The following is a 15,103-nucleotide window of genomic DNA, read 5'->3' on the forward strand; positions in this document are numbered from 1 at the left end:
AATTTGTGTTTTATTTAATAGTTTAATATATGTTTTTATAATTACTTGTTTTTCATTACTGTTCTGTTCTGAGTACCATTAAATTCAAAATATTTGTTGTTAAATAAAGGCAATTAAATAGGCTATTGTGTTTATATTTACCAGTATATAGATATAAATTAATGTAGCCTAACAGTTTTTTTTTTGAAGTAAGATCAATTTCTCTTAGAAGATTACTTAATTTTTTTTTTTCTGGGTTTCATTTTTCCATGTCGTAAACTCTAGGTGCAAGGCTTCTAAACCAGGGTGTTTTTAGGGGCGTTATATTCAAATGATGATTGTTTTTTTAAGCTGCCACATTAATCAACATACAAGCATTCGTACGATGAGATTTGCAGCATATGAATGTTCACGAATCACGTGTGAATTCTGTCATACGTTGATTTGTGCACACAGATCTGCACTCTTTTCTATGTTAGATTGATTAATGAGGCCTAGTGTCTGGTTCCACTCTTTGCCAAATTCTTCTGAGTGTGTCCACTGTATAAATTAAATATAGATTATTCTTTGTCAAAGCTGTGTTTTGTTATTTGCTCTCATCTCTTCTTTTGTGCTGGAATGTTTTAAAATGGATTGTGTAAACAATTACAGCTTACAAATAATAAAAGTTCACGTTCACTCTATTATTGTTAAATTTTGCAGTTAAATTGGCAGGTGGCCAGTATAAATTGCATGGGCGCAAAAATTACGTCAGAATCACGACTGAACTCTAGCACAGCTGATCAAACAGCGACCACAGCGGCTAACCTAATGTCCCCATGCAATTAACCTCTTTTGCAAGGGTGACCTGGCCAAGACCGGCAGCAGCATATAAAACGTAATACAAAAACAGAGGCACAAACAAATAACACAGAAAACTAAAACTAACACTTAAAACCATTTGCAATCATTTTACAATCTAAAATCATTTACATATTAAGGCATCTGCCTCTATATCTTTCATTTTAGATTTAAATGCGTTTAGCGAGACTAAATCAGTTAGTTTTAAGTCCTTTTGCAACGTATTCCATGCCGAGGGTGCAGAATACAGAAATGACTTCTTTCCCAATTCTTTGTCACTTCTCTCCCGAGTCTTTGGCACAGAGAGCATAAAAAAGCCCTGAGAACGCAAAAAGTGTTGCCAAATTAGATGTGTGTCGCCAAAATTAAATGTGACTAACAACCAGCCACGGTCAAATCTCAATTTATTTTTCAAATGGGTTGGGTTCCAGTCGGTGGTTTTAGCCTCATGAATGGAACTTCAGAAGGGAAGTTCATTGTTTTGAACCAAAATGAACAACTAAATCCTTTCACAAGGCCATTATCAAAGAAGGGTACATCTCAGTCAGTTCCCTAGTGAATCACTCATTCACACAAGTCCCTGCAATGGTAAAGAGACCATGGCTTAGTAAATATGGCAATTGATTAATTAAATATTGATTAATCGATTTAGTAAAATGTTACTACTAGTATTTATCAACAACAGGCAGGACCGTTATATTTTGTGTGTGGCAAAAAAAAAAAAAGTAAAAAAAAAAAAAAATGTTTTATCACAAATTTATTAAGCTGAAATTACTTTTTAAATTATTTAAAAGGCTTTACAAAAGGATTTAAAAAAACTTTACATTTCTTTCTTTATCAGGGTGTGGCCAAAGGTTTCATTGGTGCTTTCTCCTCATTACAATTTTCAGATGCTGGACAGTCAGTTCTTCCAAGGCACCAAGCACTGGCACGTGAACAGTCTTCTCCATTGCAACTCACAATATGTGTACTTTCAACACTAAGACCTAAGGTAATATGTGTAAATGTTTACAGTTTTTTTTACTACAATTAAAATGTTCTTTATTGTTCTCAGTGGTGGGCAATGGAATCCCCTAGGTTTAAAAAAATTACAAAAAGAATCCCCTTGGTTAACAGGTCTGCTCTAGGGATTTCCATCTTGTTACCACCACCCACTGGACACCATTCGCCTAGCTGTGAGTATGCAAAATTATATGCATGTACTGAATATTTTAACATAAAACAATTAATAACTATTGAACAGACATTACAAAGAAAAATTATAATTTATACAAAAATTTACCAATCAATATACATATTATAGATTTTGCCACAATTATGTAAAACTTATCATGCAAATGAAATGTTAAAATTCTCTAAATTACTTCTAATAATTTAAAAACTAAATAGTGGCGATTGGCCACTCAGAACTTGGTACTGTAACAAGTTCCTCACAAGCTGAAGCAAGTTTTCATAATGTTCTGCGCAAAATGGTTCAAGTGCAACTTTTGAAGTTCTTTAAAATTAAGACAACAGAAAATGTACGATTTTTTCCTTGATTGTAATTTAAAGGCATTCATGACATTATGTTATTGTGCTGTATGTGTGACGGATTGGTAGACGATGGGAAGGTTGACATATCGAGCAGTTTTGAACGAATCTGTGATTTGAATGATTCAATAAATCATTTATTAAAAATGGATTTACTGCCACCTAAAATGTTAAATACCTCTTGCAGACACATAATAGGTCTAATCAGGATGTAACATGTCGTGCCACAGCAGTCTAACTTCACTTCTAATAAGTGTGAATGGAACCTTGGGTATTTCCCGCTATGATTCAGACAAATAATCTGACAGCTTCATGGAAAAATGAAAGAAAGTGACTTGACAGGACAGACAGAAGAATGAGCTGTATTAATGAGCTTCTGTCACTTTAATTTTCTTTCTCCATCCACCAGTCCATTCCTACAATAAGATCTCTTTTCCCTCCCACTGTTTTTCTTTCCTTCTACTGCCCTTCTTATGTTCCAATCTCCCTTTTTGCCTTAGGATTCAGTTCTCACCTGTCTTAAATGAGCAAACCTGCACTGAGAAATGGAAATCCATGCCTTATTCATAGGATGTCAAACGTGACTCAAAAGTTTTGCACCCATATACGGTGTATTGACATTATTATACAGCACCAGAACAGACGCTCTGGGGTTAACACAGGATAAAGAACACAGATGAGCACATTGTGTACACATTTTTATCACTGACATTAAATATTTTTTAGTGCAAGACATGAACATGACTTCACGAGTATCCTGGATAACCTCACGTAAACACAGTCTGTATCGTTTGAGATATTTAATCATCATTCTGTTTTGAACTCCTTTGCTGGGAGGAACGAAACAGTAATGAAAGCTACATGTATTTAACCATCGCCAATCCTCACAACTGCTTCCCTTCCTGACCCACCTGAGTAATTAGATCCCATCTGTCATTTTGTGTACTTCTGTTAGAGAAATATTACACTGCAACAATAAATAGAATACTAAATGGATCCCCTGAAATACACTCAAATGTATTTAATTGGAGCTGAGATCCAGCACCTGCTCTAACCTGAAGCAATTACAACGAATGGCATGAATGTCGCATAAATACAAATAAAGTCATATGATTATGGAAGCTGAGAACTGATGTGTTCAGAGAGAAGTAAAATATTTTCTAATCCCTGAAATGTTCTGCAGAAGTACTAAATTTATAATGGGAGCTTGCAACAAGTCTGCGTTTTGCCTTTTGTGTCTTTTTTCAGACACAGGATAAATGTTAAATGTGGTCTTTCTGAAACAAACAGGATGAAACAAACATCAGTGTACATTTGCTAAAAGTCTCAGACATGTAAACAACAACTTGCTGCTGACATGTTATACATAAACCGGACAAATAGCGGAAAATAACTAGCAGCTTACATTCATAATAAAAATCATAGGGTACACATATGCAGGGAATTTAGAATAGCTGCCCCAAGATTAGCATAGCTAATATGTCTAAAGATACAGGTCCTAGTCTGTGGAGTTAGTTTTACCTCCATCTGGAAGTGCCAGAAGTCTGACAAGTTTGGCCACAGATTATAGGTTTAGATGATCATTGACCTGGACTTGAGGTGACCTGATGCGTCTATTAGCACTGGCTATCAGTTTGACAAACCAAACCAACTGGTCACTGAGCTCTAGGATTCTGCATATTGACCACCAAAATTTTCCCAGTAAAAATTTGGGTTTCCCACTGCCACTTCTGTCTAGACAGTTTAGAGGCCTGGGAGCTAATGTAGAGTGTAATATGACCAGAAGTGATCAACGTTAACTGAGAATGAGCCAGCAGTGCTTGGATAGAGGTTGTGGAGTATAGATTACCTGGGGAAGTAAGGCAACTTGCCACCCCATAAGCAGCATGTGTGTATAACAGTGGTTCTTATCCATTTTTTTCCACGGGGCCGCACTATGAAACTATCAAACCATTTCATAATCAATGTGGTCAGAGCAATTGGCTAGTAATCATTCATGCTGGTAATGGCTGATTTTTTAGGTATGGGAATTATAGTGGCATGATTCAGACAAATTGGCACTGTGGCTTGCTGAAGCTGTTCAGCATATGCTTTCAGTACTTGTCCTAGAATGCCAACTAGAATGCCAACCAAGCCTTTTTTCAGTTGATGCTGGATAGTGCTCTCTTTACCTAAAAGTTCTGAAGAGTGAGTGGTTGGTCACTCTGCAAAACTGATGTCTGCATTTCAGTCTGTCCTCCTGTTAAAGCTGAATCTGTTCTCAAAATGAATGAAGAAAGTATTTAGCTGCTCGGGGAGAGAGAGATAAATGGAAGTGGGATGACTGTTCCTCTGCTTATAGTCAGTGATTTTTCTTACACCTTTCCACATGACACAGCAAGTATTTTCATTTAAATGTATCCTTTGCTGATGCCTCTGTCTGTGTAGATAAGCCCTAACCCTCCTGCACTCCTCTCTATCTTGTGATCTTAGCACTGTGTCCTGGACTCCCAAGGCGCTCCCAAGGGATGCACCTGATAGACTACATTTGATTGGGATAGACCTTAAACTGTTTTTTGGGGGGCTTTACAGTATCTGTGCAGAAAATAGTGTAAGACAGAACTGTAGTAGTGTAGAGATCTATGTCTGACTTTTCAAAGAGCTCCCAGCTAATATCTTCAGAACAGACCTGCAAGGCTGAAGAAACCTCTGGTCTTTCTGGGGACCGTTATCACCCAAACACAGATGGATTACGCGGAAACACTCCCTGACTTTTCAGTGGCTAGTGACATCATTCAATTTAGGAACTTCACATCCCCTCAGGGCTTTTCCAGAAGATACTCTTCCTCATGCAGTTGGGTAACCCACCGCTGCATCAGAGCCAAGGCCCTTTGGAAAACTTCTCTTCCCGCTGGGACTGACCTCTAGAAGGAAGGAAGTCATGACAGATGGCTCCAATTTGGGTTGAGGAAGTCTGTACAAGTGCAAACTGGCTTTCAGCTCCTGGTAAAACCTGGAGCATTGCTTACACATCAACTGCCTCGGGTTGATGGCAGACAGGTCTGGGAAGTTGGATGCTCAGTCCTCCAGATTCGGCTGCTATCGGCAGCCTCTCGGCCGATACCACTGAGGAATGACCTTCTCTCGCATGCAAAGGGCATGATTTGGCATCCCTAGCCAGAGCTGTGGAGCCTTAACATTTGTTCTTAAACTGCTCTTTTTTTTTATCAAGGTGTCTCCCTTAATCAGCAGTTGCTTCCAGGTCCTACACTTGGTGCCTTATTGCTAAGAGCACTTCTACTGTTTCAGCAGTACGTGGTCAGTATCAGCAGTAACATACGTTGTATGTTTCTCCAGGTGAGACTCTTACTGGGTACTATTGCAATGATGAGGTGACGAGGGGTGAAAGTTTGTTATACTGAAGAAAGTTTGCTGATGCAGTGATGCATCCTGGCTATGATGCATATGTGGTGTAGATAAATGAGAATAACCAAGGTATGGTGAAGTTGTAACATACAAGAGGTGTATTTTGTGTCATGTGCCATAGAGCTGACAGTTGAGAAATGTCTCTGCTGGTCACAGGAACTAGGATTGGCTGGAATGGAGTGCAGGTGATACAGTGCCATTGCTATAAACCATATACAAGAACACACACACAAACACACACTAGGTTGACCAGACGTCTCTGTTTCCTGTTGCTGAAAAATAACCTGTATATATAGGAAACAGTCACGGGTCGTATCAATATTTTAAATGCAGCTATGCGAGAGGGAGAAAAGTTATATTAGGCGAGTTCGACTTGAAGCAGCACTGCACAGAATGATCACCGTATGACATCAAAGTACTGTGAGAGCGATTCGAATGCATTGGATCCGTGTGCTCTCTTATCGCTCTCGCGGTACTTTAATGTCACACAGTGATCCTTCTGTGCAGCGCTGCTTCAAGTCGAACGCTCCTATAAACTTCATTCGATTGCTTCAGAAATTGGCAGGCTGTAAAATTGTGTCGTATATCACCTCGTCCGTATGATTTTCAGATAAACTCACTTGTGAAGTGTGTGTGGACATACGATCTTCCGACCATCCGAATTTGCACTGTGTACTCCCGTCTTAAGCTGCACTTAATGGCACACCCATCTTAGCCTGTTAATTTTCCAGTTAGCCCCAAGCTCTTCCCACCCTTCACAAGGAGTTAAAGTGCCCCTATTATTGGGAGTCCCCAACAACAGGTTGACATGCATGCAAGGTCAAAAAACACTTTCATTTCATTGTCCTTTTTTCCGCATCGACTCCCAAACAATTTGTTTAATGATTCATTTTTTCCAAAACCCTCCCACCAACATATTGCTCTATTCTTTATCAGAACTACAAGTAATAACAACAACATTCACTATTAATTGACACCTTTTTAGACAATTGCAAGCGAACAGATATTGCTGTTAGCCAGTTAGACGGAGACCTACTGCATGGAGCGAACACAACTAAATACTTATTTGCATGCTACAGTACATGGTACATGACTGACAGCAACAGTTTTTAAAAGAATTACTCCACTTTTAGAATAAACATTTCCTGATAATTAACTTGCATGTCATCAAGATTTTCATGTTTCTGTTTCTGCAGTTGCACCCTCCTTGCACGTTTACTTTGTAAACAATGGGTTGGTGCTTCTGCAGCGTTTAGGATAATTTTGCAGTTGGAGGAGAAATGAGTTGCGAGTTATTCAACATTCCCTAACTGTACCCTAAGGGATTTCCCCTCACAGTGAAGAGCACAGTGTCATCTTCAAAGCCATCTGCTATGATGTTTGATGGAGGGGATGTTCAAGATTTCCCGGGTCTGGACGTGCAACAAGTGGGCAGGCATAAATATGCTAATGTTTCAGTTTGACGTCACCTTGAAACAGCTAAAAGGCTTGTTTGAGATGAGCAAAAACCGTGAGATGCATAAAGTGTCCGAGTTACGTCCGCCTTGCTCTGATTTCATGCTTACGTGTGCCAAAAAACTCTGAAGTGTCAGGGTCTGTCTGAAAAGAAGGGAAGAAATTCTGAAAAATGTTTGCTACAAAACAGCTTTGACTTGAATATTATGGAAAAATACTATGGATGTGAAATGGTGGCAGAAACCTACTTGTTTGCAAACGTTCTTCTAAATTTCCTCCTTTGTGTTCAGCAGAACAAAGGAATTGATGCACATGATTACAAAACAGTGGTATTTCGATTACATCCACTTCATCTGTGATAAAAAAAAAACGTGAACGCGTTGCTGACGTTTGCAGGCGACAAAACAGCGAGATTCAGGAAGTGTCCGACTTCAAAGGTCTTTTTTGACCCCTCCCCTTACTGCAGCCGCCTACTCTCACCTACATTTCAGGCGAGGCAAGGCGCATCTCAAACAAGCCTTAAGACTCATTTTAAAAATCATTCATTTTCATGACTCTGAGTCAACTCTTTCTTTTGAGAGACAGTAACTTTATACAGGGTGCACTTTTAGATTTAAAACTTTTTTGTTCAAAATGTTTTCATTCACTTATGTTCACTTGAGCTGTGTTACACATTGCATGAAATCTAATTTTCAAAAATCCATAACATGGGCACTTTAATTTCACAAGGAAATAATTTCACTCCTGGCAAGTGCCTATTTTATATGACATAAGTTTGGCCTAAAATGTGTTTGTGTTTCATACTTGCTATATTTTCTATTAAGGCATGTGCTTTGGTCATTTAAATGTTTATTGGAAAAGTGAAACTCTGTATTTATGTTCCCTTATAGAAACTACACACACACACCATGTGCTTTGTTCATTTATGTGGAACACGCTGTTGTGTTCTGTAAAACTTTGTGATTCTGCATATGACTGCTAGGCGGCAGTATAATAGTGTAAGTAAAAGAGTAGAGAGATAAAGAATTCTGTTATTGCTGTTAGACATGAGTTGTCAGGTGGTTTTCATGTAATAAAATCTCCATTGTATGGTTTCAGCTCTGGCCATGGTCCTTTTCATCTGCAACACCACACAGACCCAGAGCTTTAGACACTTTGACCAGCTCTTTGTCTGCTTCGGAGGTCAGCAGAAGGGAAAGCTGTCTACAAACAGAGAGGTTGGCCCACTGGTCAATGGATGCCTTCACCTTGGCGTACCAGACAAAAGGCGATCCATGCCTCCACTCAGAGTGTTGTGTCCTCCTGGACATTGGAGATTGTTTCCTTCTGTGTGTTGGGTATGAAAAGGTCATTTGCGCGAGGCCTGGCTCAGTGAACCTAGTTCTGGCTTTGGCACTTTAACTTTGACTGAAAGTGAACGTCTTGGTTGTGTTGTGTTATGTTTTTTTTTTTTTTTAAGTCAACATTGTAATAATGAAAAATTACAAGTTTTACTCAATTTAAATCATTTAATAATTATTTGTAAAATGGTAAACTTAGTTTGATGTGTTGACTAACATTAAAGCACATGGAAAGTACTTGACCAAAATTTTAACTAGTGTGCTATTTGGTATTACATTTAAATTGAATATGTTATGTAGAATAATGCATTTTTGTGGTTCAAAAAGTAATAACCTATTCAGTTGAACTAAATGCATTATATATATATATATATTATATTTATATAATGTGAAGTGTGTATATATATATATATTACATTTGGTTTGCACCAAGTATATTAAACATATTAAAATGTACTGCAAAAGTAAAACTTTCATGAATCATGATAGATTTCAGTAAGTTCTTGATAGAAATACTTCACATCATGCATTTTGTTAAGAAAGTGATGTTTTATTGCGCAGCACTGTCTCAGAGGCCTGTGCATCAAGCAGATTTTGTGGCTGAAGTCCATTTGCTTCAGGGGCTGCTCTTTGCGAGCGTTCTGGTTGGTGGTCATATACTCCTTAAACTTATGAACCTCAATCTCACACTTCCTTCAGTCCCGATGCTTAGCCAAATCAAGTTAATTTAAACGAATTTGAACAAATAGGCTACTGCTCAGCCAGGGAGCAGTTTCATCCATGCTGAAGTACAGTAAATAAATATTGTACAAGCTTTGCACTTTGGAGACCAAGTGTCTATTGATTTTCACCAGAGACAGATACAGGAGAAAAGAAGTAAAACTTAGAATAAGGATGCTGGGAAATGGACTAACATGGAGATGTACATTATTTAAAGTATGTTTGAAAGCAACCCGCAAGCAAAATTAGTAAATAGTGGTATATAGAAGTTGTATTTTTGGTGAAATTATTACTGAAAAACCATGCATTTTAAAAAATGCCACAAAAGGAAGCATCACAGAAAGCCTCCAAGTTAACATTATAAATAATCTTAGCACTTCACAGACTTATGTTCTACATCAATAATGTATATTCAGAGGATGAACTGACAGTCTCTGGATTAACAAAGAACGAATCCGGCTTTGAATCTCTTTAGTTTTCAGTGAGTAGAGGATGGGATTCATGCAGGGTGGAAGGAGGGATGACAAAGACAAGCACACTGTTCTTACATTTGGGTTTATAACAATTCCAAAAAGTCCAAGATTGAAGATAATAAAAATTGGAATGAAGAAAATCGCCACTAACATGAGGTGCTCGGTGCACGTGGCCAGAGCCTTATAACGGCTCTGATTATTTTTCATTCTGAATACAGCAATCAGTATACCCATGTAAGTCAAGAAAATAAAAATCAAAGGTACAGCACTGAAGAGTGTAGATGAAGTAGTGGCAAAATTCCACTGGGTTGTAATATCGCTACAGGAGAGTCTTAAAATGGGAGCATAATCACAAAAATAGCTGTTGACCTTAAGAGAGCCACAAAATGACAGGATTGAGATGGATAAAGGATTGTACAGTGATCTAACAGAATTAAAGAACCAAACTGCACAGATTATATAGGCCATTCTGATGTTTGTGTTTATAGACTTCTGTTTCAAAGGGAAACAGATCGCAATGAACCTGTCATAAGAGAGAATACATAAAGAAAGTGATTCAAGTGATAAAAAATTATAGTAAATAAACATTTGCACAAGGCACAGTTTAAATGGCACAAAATTGTCTAGAACAATGTAAGTTTTTATCATGCCAGGCACAAGAGAGGTGCTGAGAATAAGATCAACCAAAGCCAGACTACCAACGGCCATGAACTTTGGGGCATGCAGTCGATGGTCATAGAAAATGATGGCGATCAGAAAGACATTGCAAATGATTGTGATCACATAAATCACAGTGAGGAACATGACATAGACATTACTGTAAGGCATTGAACTCAGCGCAACAATGTAAAACCCTGCAGGCTGAATGATGGGATCGCTGGTGTTCTGCATGCCTGTCCTTTTTTTACGTCCCAGCTTCCTTGCAGCGTGCTTCACTTTCAGTGAATAAACCAGAAACCTGTGAGAAACCGTCACAAACAGTGAGTACATATCCTTATGACATTCAACCAGAAATGTAGCAATATACAAACATACACTAAATATGCTACATTGATTATTCTTAACTCCATACATGCAATGATGCTGTGGTTTGCAGATAATGCAGACGTGCCGTTGTCTTCCCCCCAGTTCAGTTCCGGATCACTGTGTATCCTAAATGTTAACTCAAGAATCTTTTTGAGGGCAATATATTGATCCATTTGTCCTCCAGAGGTGTCATTAAACAGAAAAAGAACCACCGGTATCTAAATAGTCTTGAGAGAAAAGTCATTCATTAGTGGTGTTTACTAACTGAGTTTAATGATGGTATAATTAATTGCCTTTAGTTTGTTAGTTTTTGTGTTCAATTTTGTAACAATAATACAAATTCTCAGAAGGATAATGCAAAGGAGGCATTATAAAAAAAAAACAAATTATAATATAAAAAAACTTTGCATTTAAAGATAAAGGCTATAAAATCTTTTGAAGCAACCAGTTGATTTACTATATTTTATAATGTGTCATGCTCCATGGCCCATCGTCCCCTTGGAATTATAAGGTTCTATCTGACATTTTTGTCAAAATTGAGTTATTCACATATTCATATTCTGTGTCAATGTATTTAAAATTTAAATTATTTGATAGATTTTTTTTATGTAGTGTAAATTATGGGACTTTTTATTTAAAAAACAATAAGGTTCTATCTACACAGTCGAATGGAACACAAAAACTTTGAAGCTCAATATCTCTAAACTACTCGGAATGCAGATAGAACCTTATAATTCAAAGGGGACGCAATGTCCTCCATTTCTTTATGGTCTGGGCCTACCACTGTTCCTTGGAGTAGATCCAGTGGCAGGTGGTCCAGGGCTGTGTTCCACTTTGCTTTTATATAAACACTTGCAAACACTTGCAAACTTCCCTAATTTTTGAAGTGCGTTCCATTTTGTGAAGGGGACTAGTCGATCCCTCCATTTCGACCATGTGAGCATCTACTTCAAATGTACACTTCAGGCCGCTCCATATACTAACCATTCTAACAGGCCCTAACATGTCTACGTCATGATGTGGGTTGATTTGCATGACACCACCCCAAAAGTTCACGCAAAGAAAGAAGACGTAACTTTTATTCTCGCTGTTGCCGCCAGCACCATGTTGTGGAGATGCTGTGTGTTTCGTTGTGAAAGCTAAGCTACTTTGTTTGGTCTTCCAAAAGAGGAAACAACTAGAAATCAGTGGTAAATTTGTACTTACAACATTGTTGCAGAACAGTTCAACCCTAATATTCTGATGTGTGCAGTGAAATTTAACGGAGGACAAGGACTGTTTCTGTGCACAAAGGCTGTTTCTATAAACTGGGGCAATTCCAACTTTCAAGGACAGTCTGTTGCTTCTGACTCACGGTATGTAAGTACATTTACATATTTAAAGGATTTGCCACTGATGATTCAAACGTGAGTTTTGAGCAGTGTAGAGTAGCTCTTGTTTCTCAGATTACAAATGCAGACATGGTTTTATGTTTATGCAGCGCGATACGCAATGCAACATGTATAAAGACAGTATAAGTCATTATAATCAGTATTTATTTCCCCACTGGATGCGACAAATGCAATGTTTTATAGGTTTTGTCTTGTCACTCCAGGACACACGGCATCATAGTGTCTTAAGGGGCATAACATTTCCTTCACACGCTTGAGGCATTCAGCCAATCACAACGCACTGTATAGCTGGCCAATCAGAGCACACCTCGCTTTTCAGAACGATGAGATTTGTAAAAATTTAAGCGTTTCAGAAAGATGGGGCATAGAGGAGCAACAATAATGTACATTATGTGGAAAATAATGTATTGTTTTTTTATGTTTTATAAAAAAAAAACCTTAAACCACATAAACACATTGCATTACACCAAATATACAAAATAATGTTCTTTTTCTAACTTCGCTCGGTGTTTCACTGTGGGAATCGCTTTGGGCGTGACCAACTACGGAAGCTCCTATGCCACCACGTCTGTCTTTGACAGACAGGTCGACCTGAGATCTAGATCTCTGTGTGTTAAACAAGCACCTACAGAAATATTCATTCAAAATGTTGACACACAAAACACTTTGTCGATCCATCCGCCAGAACGACTGGTTTGTGACGATCTATCTGTCAGACGCGTATTTTCACATAGATGTTTACCCGTCTCACAGGAAGTATCTCAGGTTTGCATTTCGTGGCACTGCTTATGGGCTGGGGAGCGACTCTGATGGGCAGAGCTGTGAATGGCGTTTGGCCCCCTCAGCTAATGCACAAACACATAAATTACTTGGAATTGTTGGCAGTGTTTCTAGCGCTGAAACATTTTCTGAGCTTCATCAGGGGTCGGCATGTTTTAGTGAAAACAGACAATTCCACAGTGGTTGCTTATATCAACTGACAGGGAGGCACATGCTCTCTTCAGCTGCACCAGCTGGCAAAAGAGCTGATTGTGAGAGTGGAAGCTTCATCCCCAGGTGGTGAAGCAGATATGGCAGAGATACGGCCAGGCGGTCGTGAATCTCTTCGCCTCGCAGGAAAACGCCCAAGGTCCTCTTTACTTCTCTCTGGCAGACGGAAATGCAGCATTGGGTGTGGATGCTTTAACCCACCCATGGCCAAATGTCCTGCTGTATGCATTTCCCCCTCTGAGCCTGATTTCACCCACTCTAGCCAGGGTGAGGGAAATGGGATTGTCGATGATACTGATAGCCCCACGTTGGCCATCCAGACCTTGGGTGGCCGAGATAGTTCAACTACTGTCGGGTCAGCCGTGGCCCCTCCCTCCCCGGAGGGACCTCCTGTCACTATAGCTCTCTGGGCCTGGCCCGTGAGAGGTGGAATTTAATTGCAGCAGGCCTGCCCCCATCGGTCATACACACTATACAGAGTGCAAGAGCCTCTTCCACTCGTTCACTGTATAGTAATAAATGGCGAGTCTTTGAAGAATGGTGTGGACGGAGTCATATTGTCCCTTTTCAATGTTCAGTGAGGGACACATTATGTTTCCTGCAGGATCTGCTAGATAAAGGGAAAGCTTTTTCTACGATAAAGGTATACTTAGCGGCTATATCTGCTTGTCATGTGGGTTTTGGTGACAAGACAGCAGGTCAGCACCCTTTAATAAGTCGATTTATGAAGGGGGCACGACGTAAGAGGCCAGGGGCCAGGCGAATGGTCCCATTGTGGGATTTGTCTACGGTCTTAGAGGCCCTTTCTCAACACCCTTTTGAGCCTTTGGAAGCTATAGGGTTAAAGTTTCTCTCTCTTAAGACAGCACTACTGTTAGCACTGGTGTCAACTAAGAGGGTGAGTGGCTTACAGGCACTGTCGGTCAGCCCGTCAGCAGTTTTCTACAGGGTTTACAAGGGTTTCCTTTCGCCCTAAACCCTGCTTTCGTACCTAAAGTAGTGGATTCGTCATATAGATGTCAAACTACAGATCTTGCAGCTTTTCACCCTCCTCCGTTCTCTTCTCCGGAGGAAAGGAGGTTGAAGACCTTGTGTCCTGTATGAGCACTTCGTGTGTACGTAGAAAGGACAGCAGGTTTCAGGAAAAATGACCAGCTGTTTGTGTCATGGGCTACTCCTCACAAGGGGAAGCCATTGTCACGTCAGTGACTGTCCCACTGGATTGTAGAAGCTATTTCCTTAGCATATGAATGCAGAGGTTCCCAACCTCCCGAGGGCTTAAGGGCCCACTCCACTAGGGGCATGGTGACATCATGGGCCTTACTTAGAGGCGTTTCGGTCCAGGAGAACTGTGCTGCAGCAAGCTGGGCCACACCACACACTTTTGTGCGATTTTATAGACTGAATGTGTCTGAGCCATCCTTAGCTCATGCAGTGTTAGGAGCCAGCACGTCAAGTCCCATAAGATTGGTATAGCATACGTTTCAATCTGGGAGTGGTCAATATCTCCCATAGTGAAACACAGAGTGAAGTTAGAAAAAGAACGATGGGTTACTTAACGTAATCCCGGGTTCTTTGATAAGTGAGTGAGGTGTTTCACCAACACTTGCCTCCTTGCATAGGAACGGGAAGAAATCTCTCTTAATGACTTCGTAGGGGTCGACCTGAGTAATATAGGTGCCTGACCTCAGGTCGACCTGTCTGTCAAAGACAGACGTGGTGGCATAGGAGCTTCCGTTGTTGGTCACGCCCAAAGCGATTCCCATAGTGAAACACCTCACTCTGTTATCAAAGAACCCGGGATTACGTTAAGTAACCCATCGTTCTTTTTAGCAACATCATATGACCCCTTTAATAATTTCTATAAACCTGGATTCGCCTCATCTCACCTTTGCTCAGTGCCTTGCATCACAAACATACATCCAAGCTAACAGGACAGAGGGAAGGAGCCCAG

The 15,103-nt window shown here is 39.7% G+C and overlaps 1 protein-coding gene, 1 long non-coding RNA gene and 1 pseudogene across 2 annotated transcripts; 2 read left to right on the plus strand and 1 right to left on the minus strand.

The window, feature by feature from the left end:
- Positions 1 to 1,935: 1,935 nt before the first annotated feature.
- Positions 1,936 to 8,786, plus strand: LOC127962962 (uncharacterized). The gene is made up of 3 exons (XR_008154705.1): positions 1,936 to 1,994; positions 8,100 to 8,207; positions 8,308 to 8,786. It is a non-coding gene; the product is annotated as an uncharacterized LOC127962962 (long non-coding RNA).
- Positions 8,787 to 9,667: 881 nt separating this feature from the next.
- On the minus strand, positions 9,668 to 10,693 carry LOC127964188 (olfactory receptor 24-like). Its single transcript, XM_052564333.1, has one exon. It carries the CDS (start codon positions 10,631 to 10,633, stop codon positions 9,668 to 9,670), a length of 966 nt encoding a protein of 321 aa, XP_052420293.1. The 5' UTR covers positions 10,634 to 10,693.
- Positions 10,694 to 13,229: 2,536 nt separating this feature from the next.
- LOC127964189 (uncharacterized) lies at positions 13,230 to 14,625 on the plus strand (annotated as a pseudogene).
- The last annotated feature ends 478 nt before the right edge of the window (positions 14,626 to 15,103 follow it).

This window comes from Carassius gibelio, chromosome B8 (assembly GCF_023724105.1).
Source record: "Carassius gibelio isolate Cgi1373 ecotype wild population from Czech Republic chromosome B8, carGib1.2-hapl.c, whole genome shotgun sequence".
NCBI lineage: Eukaryota > Metazoa > Chordata > Actinopteri > Cypriniformes > Cyprinidae > Carassius > Carassius gibelio.